Consider the following 13,852-nt stretch of genomic DNA (forward strand, 5'->3'; position numbering starts at 1 on the left):
TCATGAGAGTGCATCTGCCGCCAAATTTTCCTTCCCACGCCAATAGATGATCTCATAATCATACCCCAACAGTTTTGCTAGCCATTTTTGTTGTAGCAGTGTCATCACTCGTTGCTCCAGCAAGAATTTGAGACTTAAATGATCAGTACAAATCTGGAACCTTCTCCCCACTAAATATTGTCTCCATTTCGTAACTGCATGCACAACTGCCATGAGTTCTTTTTCATATGTAGAAAGACCACGATGTCGACTAGATAGTGCCCGGCAAGTAAAAGCAATGGGACGACCGTTTTGAGCCAACGCACCACCAATCCCTACACCGGAGGCATCGCATTCAACCATGAACGGCTTGGAGAAGTCTGGTAATGCCAATACTGGAATTGATGTCACTGCAGTTTTAAGATCTTCAAATGCCTTTTCTGCCTCAGCGGACCACTTGAAACTATCTTTCTTGAGCATCTCTGTCAATGGCTTACTAATTTTCCCATAATTTTTTACAAAACGTCCGTAATATCCGGTGAGGCCTAGAAAGCCTCGCAAAGCCTTCAAAGTTTTTGGCTTTGGCCATGAGGTCATGCTGGAAATCTTTGTTGGGTCAACAGAAACACCTGCACCTCAAGTATTCCAACTCGGGTTTTCCAAACAAGCATTTTGATCTCTTTACATATAAACTGTTTTCACGTAGAATTTCTATAGTTTTCTTCACACACTGTAAATGCTCTGACCAAGTAGAATTGAAAACTAAAATGTCATCAAAGAAAACTAAAACGAACTTGCGCAGATATGGACGAAATACCTCGTTCATTAGGCTTTGAAAAGTTGATGGGGCATTAGTCAGTCCAAATGGCATTACTAAGAATTCATAATTCCCTTCATGAGTTCGAAAGGCAGTTTTGTGGTCATCATCGGTGTGCACCCGGATTTGATGATATCCTGATCTCAGATCCAACTTTGAAAAGTATTTTGCTCCGTGCAATTAGTCCAGTAGTCTGTCTATTATCGGCATCGGAAATTTATCTTTTACTGTCACTTTATATAGCCCACGATAATCGACGCACATACGCCACAATCCATCCTTTTTCCGTACTAAGATGATAGGTGATGAGAATGGACTAGTACTTGGCCAAACAATTCCAGCTTCCAACATCTCCTTCATTAATCTTTCGATTTCATTTTTCTGGACGTATGGATATCTGTATGGTCTTACATTAACGGGTGAGGTGCTAGTTCTGAGAGGAATGCGATGATCCTTGGCCCGTGGCGGTGGTAGTCCACTTGGCTCATTAAAAACATCAGAGAGCTCACTTAAGAGCTCTTCCATCTCCTTGTCAAGCATGGTGTCATCATGACTGGTTGTAGTTGTAAAAAGTTGGGCCATAGTGGCCATATTTCCTTTCTTCAAAATATGGTTCATGCGTTGAGACCCAACCATCTTCACTAGCCTTTCTTTGCCACCACGTAGTGTATGCTTCCGACCTTGTAATGTAAACTCCATTCTTAACCTTGAAAAATCCCAAACTGCTGGTCCCAAAGTTGCTAACCATTGGATCCCTAACACTAAATCACAACCCCCAAGTGGCAACAACTTGACGTCAGTTTGAAAAATAGTTCCTTGCATCACCCATTTCAACCCTTTGCATTCAGCCATGCTTGTAACTTTTCCACCATCAGCCACTACAACTTTCAATGGTTGAGATTTTTGTACCTCACAAGTTGGCCTTTTTGCCATTCCCGGATCTAAAAAATTGTGGGTGCTCCCGGAGTCGATCAAAATAATAATCGGCTGCCTCTTAATGTAGCCCCGAATTCGCATTGTTTGATGGGATGTGGACCCGGAAAGAGCATGCACGGAAATTTGAGGTTCCTCCGATTCACCACTGATTTGTTGTTCGGGTTCGACCAATTCTTCACCATCACTTCCATCTTGTTCAAGGTCCAACATAAATATCTGTTGTCTTTTGCAACGGTGTCCCGGGGTGTAGCGCTCATCGCAATTGTAGCACAACCCTCTATCTCGCCTTTCCTTCATCTCAGCCTGTGTCAACTTCTTCACAATTGGAGTAGTAGTTCCAATCGGTTGTTTGGCTTGACCGCTAATCTGCGCCACAACTTTGCTTGCTCCTATTCTTTGCTTCTTTGACAACGCCTCATGATTCTCTTCTTGCAACTTAGCTAATCCAACTGCTTGCAACACCGTTTTAGGCTTAAACATTTGCACACTAGTCCGTATTTAATCTTTGAGACCGCTAAGGAAGCAACTAACATAAAACTCTCCGGAAGATCCTTGGTTAGATTCGCCAGTTGTTCGAAACGGTCTTCATATTCTGCCACTGTTGATTTTTGTTCAAGTTTGGTAAGGGAACCGAGGAAATCCTCATAAGAATTCGGACCAAAGCGTGCGCATATGGGGCCGCGAACATATGGGTCACCTCATGATGGTCTACAAGATCAATTGTCTCAATTACTATTGATGTCCCAGACCTTTCGATCCCGTCTCTCTTCTGAAGAAGAAAATGAAGATTTTTGAAAAGCAAAAAGGTAGATTCCAATTCTGAATCTTCCCTCCAAATTTTGGGTTCAAAAAACACTTTCGACTTTAAAATTTCTAATAGAAGACCGGAGATCCTAGCTTCCATTGGTGAGTTAGGATCTTGTAAATAGCTTCTCCTACTATCGTTGTTGCTGTTGGTCTCTTCCTGGTGTAGAAGTTGGAAAGATGAAAAAGAAGCAAAGGGTGAGAAATAACCGCCATGGAAAACTTTAGTCTATGCACTCTTTCTATCTACTGCTCAGGATCCTCTATCTCAATGCTATTATGAAATACTATATTCTTCAAAATGAAAACTCTACTGGTAAAGCCCAGTTGGCAGTAGTTTATAAAACCTCTTGTTGATTACTCCTGGAAGGCACCATTAACCAATGTATTAGTAGAAGTGCGTGCTGTGCAGTGGATGTTGATGACTCCTGCAGTCCTGCAAGGCATATATACCAATTGTAAATCCAACACTGAACAAACCTAAACGTGCCCAAATTGACCTGGGCTCTAAGGTGAGAAATTATGGTTGATCCACTGTTCACCCAAACGGGGCAAGGCTGGCTGAAACTAAGGGGACGTTTGGATACACGGATTTTAGAATCTAGGATTTCCCCAAAATCGTAGTTGGGAGGCAAGACAAGGAGGAGACCGACTGCTTCACTTCTCTTTAGAATCTTGGATATAAAGTAAGAAATCTAGGTTTTAGAAATCTCTCTCTCCCCCATGCTGAGATTTCTTAAACCTGGAAACATGGGATGATCTCCTGCTCTCCTGCTGACAGAAAGAAGGACGAGAAAACAGAAAACGACAGCAGGTCTCCTCTGCTCGTCTCCCATCTTGGAGGAAATCCAAGATTCGAAAATTCGCATATCCAAACGTCCCTAATTGATTCTAAAGAAATGTAGGTTCAAGTAGCTTACAATGGATTTTTTATTTTTTTATTTTTTTTGAGAATGAAGTAGCTTACAATGGATGATACTGTAAATATAGTAATAAGTTATTCTAGGAGATGGTGATTTGGTTTTCAGAAAGAAGCTCACCAGAGAGGACACAGAACAGAGCAACAAAAATTTCAGTAATACAAGGCATGTAAAGGTTGGATTAAAGAACAGACTAACCTTGCAACATTTGGACATTCAGCAGCTATACAAATAAGGAGACAAATTTGTGACATCTTACTAATCATAAAACCTAAGACCGATCAAAGACAGAAATTTAGAGTTTCAACAATAATCATTGGAAAACACTGCTAAAGCGGGATCCCCTTAAAGATGCAATTGAAAATGACCGACAATTTGGTCACTTTACATGGTTTTTGACATTTATAGGGATTCTTAACTCTCGTTTTTTACATTTATACGGACTCATGATAAGAGAATCTCCTGCATTTTTACAAAACAGGATCCAGTGTTGCTAGCAACCCCCATAATCATTTGTACATTTATGATAACTGATTCTGATATTTGAGATCAAACATTGGAATGTCAAGCCAGATCATAGTAAAAGGCATTGATTTAACTCCTACTTTGTAAGGGCAGAAGTTGGGGACAGGGTTAAACACGCACCTGTTATAGTGAATGTGAGAGCCAAGTATTGGATATTCAATAAGTGAAAGAACCAAGGGTAGTGGAATAAGTAGTCAATAGGGAGGAGACAAGCATTGGATTTGCCCGGAACTTACCTCGGAGTCGGACTGTCGGAGATTAATGGTAAGTAGTATTTGGTTGTCAACCTAGCAGAGTAGTGGTAGGGGGTGTCATTACTAATATATATAGGAGAAGAGAAAAGGAAAGGATTTTTTGAATTATTTGAAAATTCTATGAGAATTACACATCACTTTTTTTTACCTTTTTTAATTAAGGCACCCATTCAACCCACATATTTTCACTCCGACACTCTCCTTTATACTTTTTAACAAAGGCACCAATTAAAGCCACATAATTTCAATCTTACCCCCTCCTTTATGCTTTTTTAATAAAAAATATATAGGGTGATCTTAACCATCCGATTTAAGAGGGACAACATATATGGAAACCTCTATAGATTGGAGGGCTAGGATCAGCCTATGGAAATGATTTTTGGGGCGGGAGAAGAGAAAAGGAAAGGATTTTTTGAATTATTTGAAAATTCTATGAGAATTACATATCACTTTTTTTGACTTTTTTTAACAAACCCACATATTTTCAATCCTACCCCCTCCTTTATACTTTTTAACGAAGGCACCCATTAAAGCCACATAATTTCAATCTTACCCCCCTCCTTTATGCTTTTTTAATAAAAAAATCTATAGGGTGATCTTAACCATCCGATTTAAGAGGAACAACATATTATGGAAACCTCTATAGATTGGAGGGCTAGGATCAGCCTATGGAAATGATTTTTGGGGCACAACCTATTTATGTTGTGTTCCATCACATGGACGGTTTGGATCAACCCTCCGTACAGTTCTTTGTTGGCCCGTGCATCGCACGGGGTTTTTTACTAGTATATATATATATATATATATATATATATATATATATATAGAGAGAGAGAGAGAGAGAGAGAGAGAGGGCATCATTGGCAATAATTCCAAGCAAAATTCCACCTTTTGTGTGGTTTTGGGCTTGGTTATTATAGGGAGGGGGAGAACAGTGACTCATCAGCACACAAGCAACGAATAACCAAGAGACATCTTTAGCAACCAAACAAGGAATTTTGCTGAAGTGGCACCCAAATGTCAAGTAAATAAAACTGAATTGAGGCACTAGGAAACACAAAACATGACAGCTGTCTAGCAAGAGAATGTGCAAGTACCCCATGAAGAGAGCCCAGAGTGCCCAAAAAGATGAAAAGAAAAGAAAACTGAGGCATTGTCATTAAGCAGCCAGTCAATCAACATCAAATGAAACCCTATTCAACTACTAATATGTGGGACACCATGAACTTGATTGCAGAGCAGGTTGGTGTAGAATACTAGACTAAGCTCTGTATAGACTGGACAAAACTAAATGAAAATAAAGACCACATCTAATGCAAATAAAAACCCAAAGGAGATTATAACCCATCCAATTAAGATCCACAGCAGCTAAGAACTAAGCCAAAGTAACAATTATATATACAGAACCATAATTGTCAGTTGTCACAACCTATATCAACAGCAGAAATAACATTCTATGTTTGGTTTATCACACCAAACTAAGGGTAGTATGTTGGATGATATGGCAAACCACCAGACAAAGGGTAACCACTATAACCCACTGGCTTATTATCATACACACTAGATCCAAGAAGATGTTCGGAAGGGTAGAGATGAGACTTTGGAGGACTACATTGGACACTATAACCCAAAGGTGCTCCCAGATAACTGGTACCTGCGTGGTCATAGGGCGTACCGGGTCCTGCCATACCAGAGTAAGGCCCAGCTGAACCAGAGTAAGGGGCAACTGAACCAGAGTAAGGCGCAGCTGAACCAGAGTAAGGTGCAGCTGAACCAGAGTAGGGCGTACCGGGTCCTGCCATACCAGAGTAAGGCCCAGCTGAACCAGAGTAAGGGGCAGCTGAAACAGAGTAAGGCGCAGCTGAACCAGAGTAAGGGGCAACTGAACCAGAGTAAGGCGCAGCTGAACCAGAGTAAGGCGCAACTGAACCAGAGTAAGGCGCAACTGAACCAGAGTAAGGCGCAACTGAACCAGAGTAAGGTGGAATCCAATCGACCGACGGCCCACCAGGCTGTGGTTGTTGTTGATTGGGTGCTCTTTGAGGTGCAGTGGGAAGGGGGACAAAAGTGGTGGTTGTTGCAGCAGCTCGAGGCTTCTTCTTTGGTGGCTGTTGCTTGGGTTTAGGTGTGGGAGCTTCCATTGCAGCACGTTTTTTGGCTGCCTTCTGCGCTTCTTTGTCTACATTCTGAGCCTTCTGCTCCAACTTAGAAATACGATTCTCAAGATTCATAGACGCGAATTCAGATTCAAGCTTGTATTCCCCTATGGATTTGATTACTTTTTTCAAAGCTTCAATTTCTTTTGCAATGGCCTCACTCTGTAGCAGAATAGACAGTATATAGTATCACTGAGAGGAAAGACATTTAAATATTTTGGGAATCTATATAATGATGCTATATACCTGAGACGTAGCGGAGTGCTTGCCCTCTTTTCGGATTTCTTGAGCAACCTTCTTGGATTCCTTCAAGTATGCTTTCAACAATGGTCCTGGAGGGAACTTATCCACAAGCTCAAAAGCATAGACAAAGTTAACAGCTTCAAGCTGCTTCCCCATGCTGGCCAGTTTCTGAACAAAATCTGATACAAGTAAAAAGCTTACTGGTCACTGGAAGAACTTATCCACAAGCTAATGAGCAAAGATCTCAAATTCCTCATTCATTCTTCCAGCAAAAAGCTAGGTAAGCAAGCCCAAAACAATCTTCAAAAAATAACCCAACTACTATATCACACCAAGAGATGAAAACTTCGTACAATTAGTGACGACTTTTTACTATTTGATATAGCCACATAAGATTTGAATGGATGGAACCTGACATATAATCTCATTCAAAAATAAAAAGAAAATTATAATTATCCAAAGCAGAAGTGAACCTCGATTGGTGATTTCAAGAGTGAGTTTAAGACCACTACTGTAAAACACCTAAAAGTTATCGGATTGTTGAATGTTCAGTAAGAGAAATATTGTTGCATGGATTCTTTGACCCCCTATGCCGAATCCATGTCGACACGTTTCCACAAGCAAATCGAACATGGATTCGCGTTGGACACACCCGGATTCTTGTCGTAGTCGTGTCCCTCACGAATCCTGTTTTTTTCAGGCGAATCCAACTCATCGTTGTCTCTTTTAAAATGCGAATCCTGATAAATACTCAGCTCGACCCTCAAACATCGACCCCCCCCCCCCCCCCCCTCCCCCCTTCGACTCTCCCGATAAAAACTCGCCTCGACCCTCAAATTTTTCATGAATGCATACATATATATATATATATATATATATATATATATATATATATATATATATATATATATATACATACATATATGAGAAAACGGTTCCTACACATATGTGTAGATAAGTTATCTACACACTAGCTTAAAATACAGTGGGGGCCACATTATTTGGGTGATCCAAACCATTCATTTTTAAGGCCCTCACATAGATAGGGTGTCCACAAAAAATCAGATCCATAGGATCATCCTAACCATTCGAACTGTGGAGGCAAAAAATGGACTAATTTGTAAAGGTTTAAAGACATCCATTTTACCTCCACAAATCGTAGGGTTGGGATGATCCTATGGATCTGATTTTTTGTAGACACCCTATCTATGTGAGGGCCTTTAAAATGGATGGCTTGGATCACCCAAACAATGTGGGCCCCCACTGTATTTTAAGCTAGTGTGTAGAGAACTCTCTACACATATGTGTAGGAACCGTTTTCTCTACATATATATATATATATATATATATATATATTGAATTTTGAAAATTTTATTCTATTTTAAAATTACCGAATCCACGAATCCTACTTTTTGGGGTTTGCAGAATCCGACACCTCGAATCCGTGTCGGATCCCGACACGCAAAATCGAATTCATGCAACGCAACTCAATGACAAGAAGATACAAAACTACAGCAAAAGTATCAGAGAGATTTTCCAGATTTTACAAATTAAAAAAGAGGATCACTCAAACATGTGATGAATTTTTCTAAAGGATTCATTTAGCCGACCCCAACTAGTCTGGGACAAAGGCTTGTTGAGTTGAGTTGAGTTGAGTTGACTCAAACACGTGATGAAGGCAATGGACATAAATAAGTAACAAGAGGCCTCAGAATTGAAGAATAACATCAAGGCTTCAAAAGCCATTCAGTCCCGAAAGAAGGTGTTTTTTAATATGATCTCATCACTACCCAACAATGTGAAGACTCTAGACCCTAGACTGCCATATTGTCAAGATGCTTTTTCCATACCGGAGGAGCACTCAGATATTGGAAATATTTCCATGAAACGGCAATCAGAAAGCCTCACAAGAAATCTAAAGGAGCAAACGTGGATGCTAGATAAAGAATTCTTCAACACACAAAGTTGCTAGATAAACAGGAGTGCACAGATGACTACACAGAATTAGGTATATGGAGGGTGGAAAGAAGAAAAAATGATAAAAGGAACCTGTTTCATTGAATATGTTGAACACATAGTTACACCAAAGGTTTTAAATTTCAATTTCGGAATGCATTTCGGTCCTCACCGAAACTGAAATTTTTGGCCGAAATTTTGAAATTTCGGACAAAATCCACGAAATCAAATAAAATAATATTTTATTCCATAGAAATTTCCGGCTTGGCGGAAATTTCGGAAAAGTATTAGATTCCAGATTTTTTGGTGAAATCCCTTAAATTTCGGACCGAAATTTCAGGAGAATGAAATTTCAACAGAAATTTCGAAATTGAGTTGCGTTTTGGCCTTTCGGATAATATGGGTTTCGATTTCGGTCAAAATTTAAAACCTTGGTTACACCCATAGTTACCAGGTAGGGAAACGAATTCAGGAAGCGAAATGCCAAACGAAAGCAGGGAATAGAGCGAAAAAAAAGGGGAAACGAGAAACGTAAAAACAATAGAAAATCATATGATAAACACATTAAGAAACATCTTATAAACACATTAAAAACATTTCAAAAAGACAGAAACAATAATAAACGTCAAGGGAAACACACATGAAATAAAACAGAAACACGAAGATACATGAGAAGCATGAGAAATATGTGAGGAATGCACCAAACTTTTTTCATAATTTTTATTAAAATTAGAAGCAAATACAGATTATTTACATATGTTCCTTACCTATTTAATTTTTTAGTAGAATTTTTTACTTATTTCTATTTTTATTACAATGTGTACTACTGTTTTCCTTTTTCATAATTTTTTGGTGTGATTTTTACAAAACGTTTCTAGTATGGAAATGTGTCTCATGACCAATCCCAGGAGGCAATCGCAGCAAGGATGCTCCTCAAGGAGCTGGAATATGAGACTGCACTGCAAAAGAGATCAATAGAAAGGACCATGAACTCCAAGAGCTCTATATGTGACGCTTATTTTGGATTCTACAAACACGATTTGTTTTTCCAACACGGTAAGGAGATTTTCAACCAGAAAATCTTCCCCGTCACATGCTAAAAAAATGATCAAGAAGAACATATAAAGGCAATTACAACCAAATACAGATCGATAAACTGCAAAGAATCAACAACACATAAATATCTAAAGACTAAGCACAATGATTTATTCTGCATGAGAAAAATAACTAAAACTGAAAAAGGACAAACAAAATAAATGATGATTGTACAAATGAAATGTGTGTCTCATGGCCAGTCCCAGGAGGTAATGGCAGCGACGCTGCTCCCCAAGGCGATGGAATATGAGACCGCTCAGTAACAGAGGAGATCCTTTGAAAGGACCATCAACTCCAAATAGCTTTATCTATGACGTTTACCGAGGAATGTACAAACACGACATTTGCTCCAACATGGTAAGGAGACTTTCCCCACGAAAAATCTTCCCCGTCATTGCTATTCGAAAAAAAAAATCTCTTAATGTCGTCGTAAAGGGACGAAGGTTGATGAACTTTAAAATAAAAAATAAAGAAAAGAGAAAAAGATTCGGGCCACACTAGGACGGCAAAACCGAGCCTAGCCGGTGGCGGGCGTGTGGTATAGCCAAAAGCCCACCGGGTCCACTTGGCGACTCATGTGCGTAGCCCCCCTTTTTCAACTTCTCATTCACAAGGGAAGAAATGTGAAAAGATATATATATATATATATATATATATATATTACACATATACATATACGTATACCCATATACATACACAGACAGTATATACAAATCTAAAGACTGCATATAAAATATAAGAAAATGATCTATTCCAATAAAAAGGATCAGCAGGGAACCAAATAATGAATAGAAAAAGATAATGCAGATGTCAACAGACTGAAAAAATGTGTTTCACAACTCCGAGCTCTATCTGTGACATTTATTTTGGATTCTACAAACACGATTTGTTTTCCCAACAAGGTAAAGAGATTTTCACCCAGACAAATACAAAAAAAATGAGCAAGAAAAACGTTAGAAAGGCAATTGCAACCAAATATAGATCGATAAACTGAAGAGAATCAACAGCACATAAATATCGAGAGACAATGCACAGTGATTTATTCTGCATAAGAAAAAGAACAAAAACTAAAATAGACAAACAATGGAAATGAGGATTGCACAAACAAAATGTGCGCCTCATGGCCGGTCCCAAGAGATAATGGCAGCAACGCTGCTCCCCAAGGCGATGTAATATGAGACCGCTCTGTAAAAGAGGATATCCTCAGAAAGGACCATCAACTCCAAAGAGCTTTATCAATGACGTTTACCAAGGAATGTACAAACACGGTTTGTTTGCTCCAACATGGTAAGGAGAATTCCACCCAGAAAAATCTTCCCCGTCATTGCCATTCAAGAAAATAAAAAATATTCTTCCCCATCACATACTACAGCAACTATAAAAAGAAATACAATCAAGAAACAACGAAGGTCTGCATATGAAAACAGGAAAGGGAACTTTTAGCTAGTTACCAACAGCTGAAATCACCAAGAGAGTGCCATTAAGATAATTGGGTTGGTGAAAGATAGAATCTTTCAGGACAAAAGGCTTACATATTAAAATTAGATGAATGAATAATTGAACTTACAGACATTGATTAAAATAAAATTAGTAGTATAGGGAGATTCAAATTATCATGTGTGGAGAAATTACATTGGAGAATAGCACCCACAAGCAAAATTTTGAAGAGCCCAACTAGTGGAAATCACATAATAACATTTCCTCTACAAGATAAGCATGAAAAATCACAAAGAGAAAAACACAGAAGTAATTGACACAGCATCTAAAAGACAATAGTTCTGGATAAAAGGTTCAGATACTAAAATTATATGAATGAATATTTGAACATACAGACGTGGACTAAAAATAAAATTACTAGCATACAAAGATTTAAACTATTATGTGAGGAGAAATTTCGTAGGACAAAAGCACCAACAAGTAAATTTTTGAATATCTTCACTAGTACAAATAACATTTCCTCTACAAGATAAGCACGAAAAATCACAAAGACAAAAACACAGAATCTAAAAGTGTTTATTCCTCAGGTCCCCTTACCAGGAACTTTCTCAGCAAGATCGAGCGCCTTAAACAAATCAATCTGCCAAGGAATAAAAACGAAAAGCTCCAATAACTCCTCTACATCAAATGCAGAAACCAATCCAAATATAGCTAAAATCTGCATAAAAGCAACAATTTCTATAAGTTTTTCACCCCCTGGACTAATCTTCCCCTTCCATTCAAGTGCCAATTTCATCGCCCTCTCCTTCACCGGATTCTTAATCTCCGGTGATATCAAGACCAAACGCTCTAACAGAATAATGCAAACACGTCTAATAGCCGCCAATCCTACATCCTTATCTTCCTTTGAATTCAGATCATCACAACTATAGAATCCATCCATGGCATCCAAAACCATTTTCGCGGGATCAGAAGCGAACCTAAGAGCCCCCTCAATCTCATTCCGAATTTTCGCAATCACATTCCTACTCTTATTCATGATATAAGATTTCAATCCCTTTCCATCCATTTTTTCACACAAGGATTTCAGCTCCGCCCGCCGAGTCGCCTCTACTGATTCTTCTTCCACTGAAACTTTCTCCTTCTTAATCTCCTTCGCAATCTCCTTCAATTCCACCTCTTTGAAGCCATTTTTGATCGATTTTTCAACCGAGTCGATGTATGCCTCGATATCTTTCCATTGAAGGGTGAAAGAGGAGAGAGAGGCGGAATAAGATTGGAGATCTTCGAAAGCTTTTCGAAGAGATTCCTTCTTAGCAGGAATGGATTTGATGGCTGTAGAAATGAAATCCGTAGAAGAAGCCATTTATGCAGAACAAAACCCTAATTGCCGAAATCTGTTACGTGATTTGAAACCCTAAGAACCAAAAACCCTAATAGTCCAAATCTTACGTGTAGTTTTTCACAGATACGCAGACCAAAAACCCTAATGCCCGAAATCTTACGTGATTTCTCAAGGCCGGAGAACGGGAAAAATCTTACAGTATGAACGGAGCTAACCCTAACCCTACGAACGTAACCCTACGGGCATGTTCAGTTGCTGGCAGGAAACGGAAAGGAAAAGAAAATGACATGGCAGAAGAAACGGAAAGGAAAATAAACTGCTAAGAAAACAGTAGGAGTGCGCATTCAGTTGCTTGAAAACGGAAAAGAAAATGTAAAGAAACAACAGAAATGTGCATCCAGTTGCTAGGGAAACGAAAAAGAAACAGCACAGAATATGCTATTTACCACATATAAAGCAAGTTATGCCCTCTAAGCCTACCAAATAGTCCACACTACAAATAAATACTCAAAAAAAACTTAAGAAGCAGATTTTAAAAGCAATATAATTGAACCAACAAGAAAGAGGGAAACCCATGGTAACACCTTCTGTGGCACCGCCTCTGCCCTTTCATTTCGCAACTCCTCTACCCTTTGCACTTCCTCGACCCTTTCGCTGCTTCGGTAACTGGCTCTCTCGAAATATGCGTCTAGCTGTGACTGAGCCTCCGCTAACGTCCCAAATGAGCAGTAGTATGCTCCGCTAAATTTGTCAACTTGCTCATTGCACTCTAGCCAAGTGTAGTAAATCCCAGGCCTCCTGCCATTAAAGACAGCATAGTACTTCTGCTTCCTCATACTCACCTAACAAAAAGACAATATATCACATGATGAAAAGATGTCAAAGCATCATCCAAATGTCAAAATAGAAAATATTCACCGCCTGCCATTAACCACCATCCAAATGTCAAAGATCATTACAGATAAAAATAACTACCAACATCCAAAATAAAAGCTACCACCATAACTACCAATATCCAAAATAAATAACCACCATCCAAAATAAAAGACTATAAAGTTCATATAATAGTAACTACCACCATAACCACCACCCAAAAAGTGTCATAAAAGCATTATTCATATAACCGTAACTACCACCATAACCACCCTCAATCATCCATCTGTTGCCCGATGAAACGAGTCATCTTCATTCGGATGTACGACCTCCTCTCCTCTTCCTCGGATATGATGAAAAGATGCGCTTGAGATAGATTTATTGTGAGGTACTCTGTGGTCCTCAATAATATATCCTGCGAAAAAACCCCAACCCCTCTAATAGCTTCGTGAAGTTGTGCAAGGTAAGCAGGGGCATACACACCTGTGAGGGCATCGGCAACCTTGTCCGTG

At 39.2% G+C, this 13,852-nt stretch overlaps 2 protein-coding genes and 1 non-coding gene across 3 annotated transcripts; all 3 read right to left on the reverse strand.

The window, feature by feature from the left end:
• LOC143886068 (uncharacterized) lies at positions 1 to 2,212 on the reverse strand. Its single transcript, XM_077390049.1, has 2 exons — positions 1,063 to 2,212; positions 1 to 608 (listed from the first exon to the last, which is right to left on the reverse strand). The coding sequence occupies exons 1-2, from the start codon at positions 2,210 to 2,212 to the stop codon at positions 1 to 3; spliced, it is 1,758 nt and encodes a 585-aa protein (XP_077246164.1).
• Positions 2,213 to 5,546: 3,334 nt separating this feature from the next.
• Positions 5,547 to 12,771, reverse strand: LOC143886744 (FRIGIDA-like protein 1). Its single transcript, XM_077390850.1, has 3 exons — positions 11,720 to 12,771; positions 6,638 to 6,813; positions 5,547 to 6,553 (listed from the first exon to the last, which is right to left on the reverse strand). Exons 1-3 carry the CDS (start codon positions 12,486 to 12,488, stop codon positions 5,714 to 5,716), a joined length of 1,785 nt encoding a protein of 594 aa, XP_077246965.1. The 5' UTR covers positions 12,489 to 12,771; the 3' UTR covers positions 5,547 to 5,713.
• Positions 8,338 to 8,426, reverse strand: LOC143886964 (small nucleolar RNA SNORD96 family). Its single transcript, XR_013253954.1, has one exon. It is a non-coding gene; the product is annotated as a small nucleolar RNA SNORD96 family (small nucleolar RNA).
• Positions 12,772 to 13,852: the final 1,081 nt, after the last annotated feature.

This window comes from Tasmannia lanceolata, unplaced genomic scaffold (assembly GCF_043159265.1).
Source record: "Tasmannia lanceolata isolate RefF3 unplaced genomic scaffold, GAP_Taslan_0.1 ptg000011l, whole genome shotgun sequence".
Lineage (NCBI taxonomy): Eukaryota > Viridiplantae > Streptophyta > Magnoliopsida > Canellales > Winteraceae > Tasmannia > Tasmannia lanceolata.

Bases quoted from the DNA above. Each gene is read 5' to 3' on its own strand.
- LOC143886744 (XM_077390850.1), bottom strand. From the start codon at position 12,488: ATGGCTTCTTCTACGGATTTCATTTCTACAGCCATCAAATCCATTCCT. The intron at 6,814-11,719 runs GTAAGGGGACCT...TACTTGTATCAG, and splicing joins TCTTGCTGAGAAAGTTCCTG to ATTTTGTTCAGAAACTGGCC. The intron at 6,554-6,637 runs GTATATAGCATC...ATTCTGCTACAG, and splicing joins AGCACTCCGCTACGTCTCAG to AGTGAGGCCATTGCAAAAGA.
- LOC143886068 (XM_077390049.1), bottom strand. From the start codon at position 2,212: ATGTTTAAGCCTAAAACGGTGTTGCAAGCAGTTGGATTAGCTAAGTTG. The intron at 609-1,062 runs GTATGTGCGTCG...CTTGAGGTGCAG, and splicing joins GAAAAAGGATGGATTGTGGC to GTGTTTCTGTTGACCCAACA.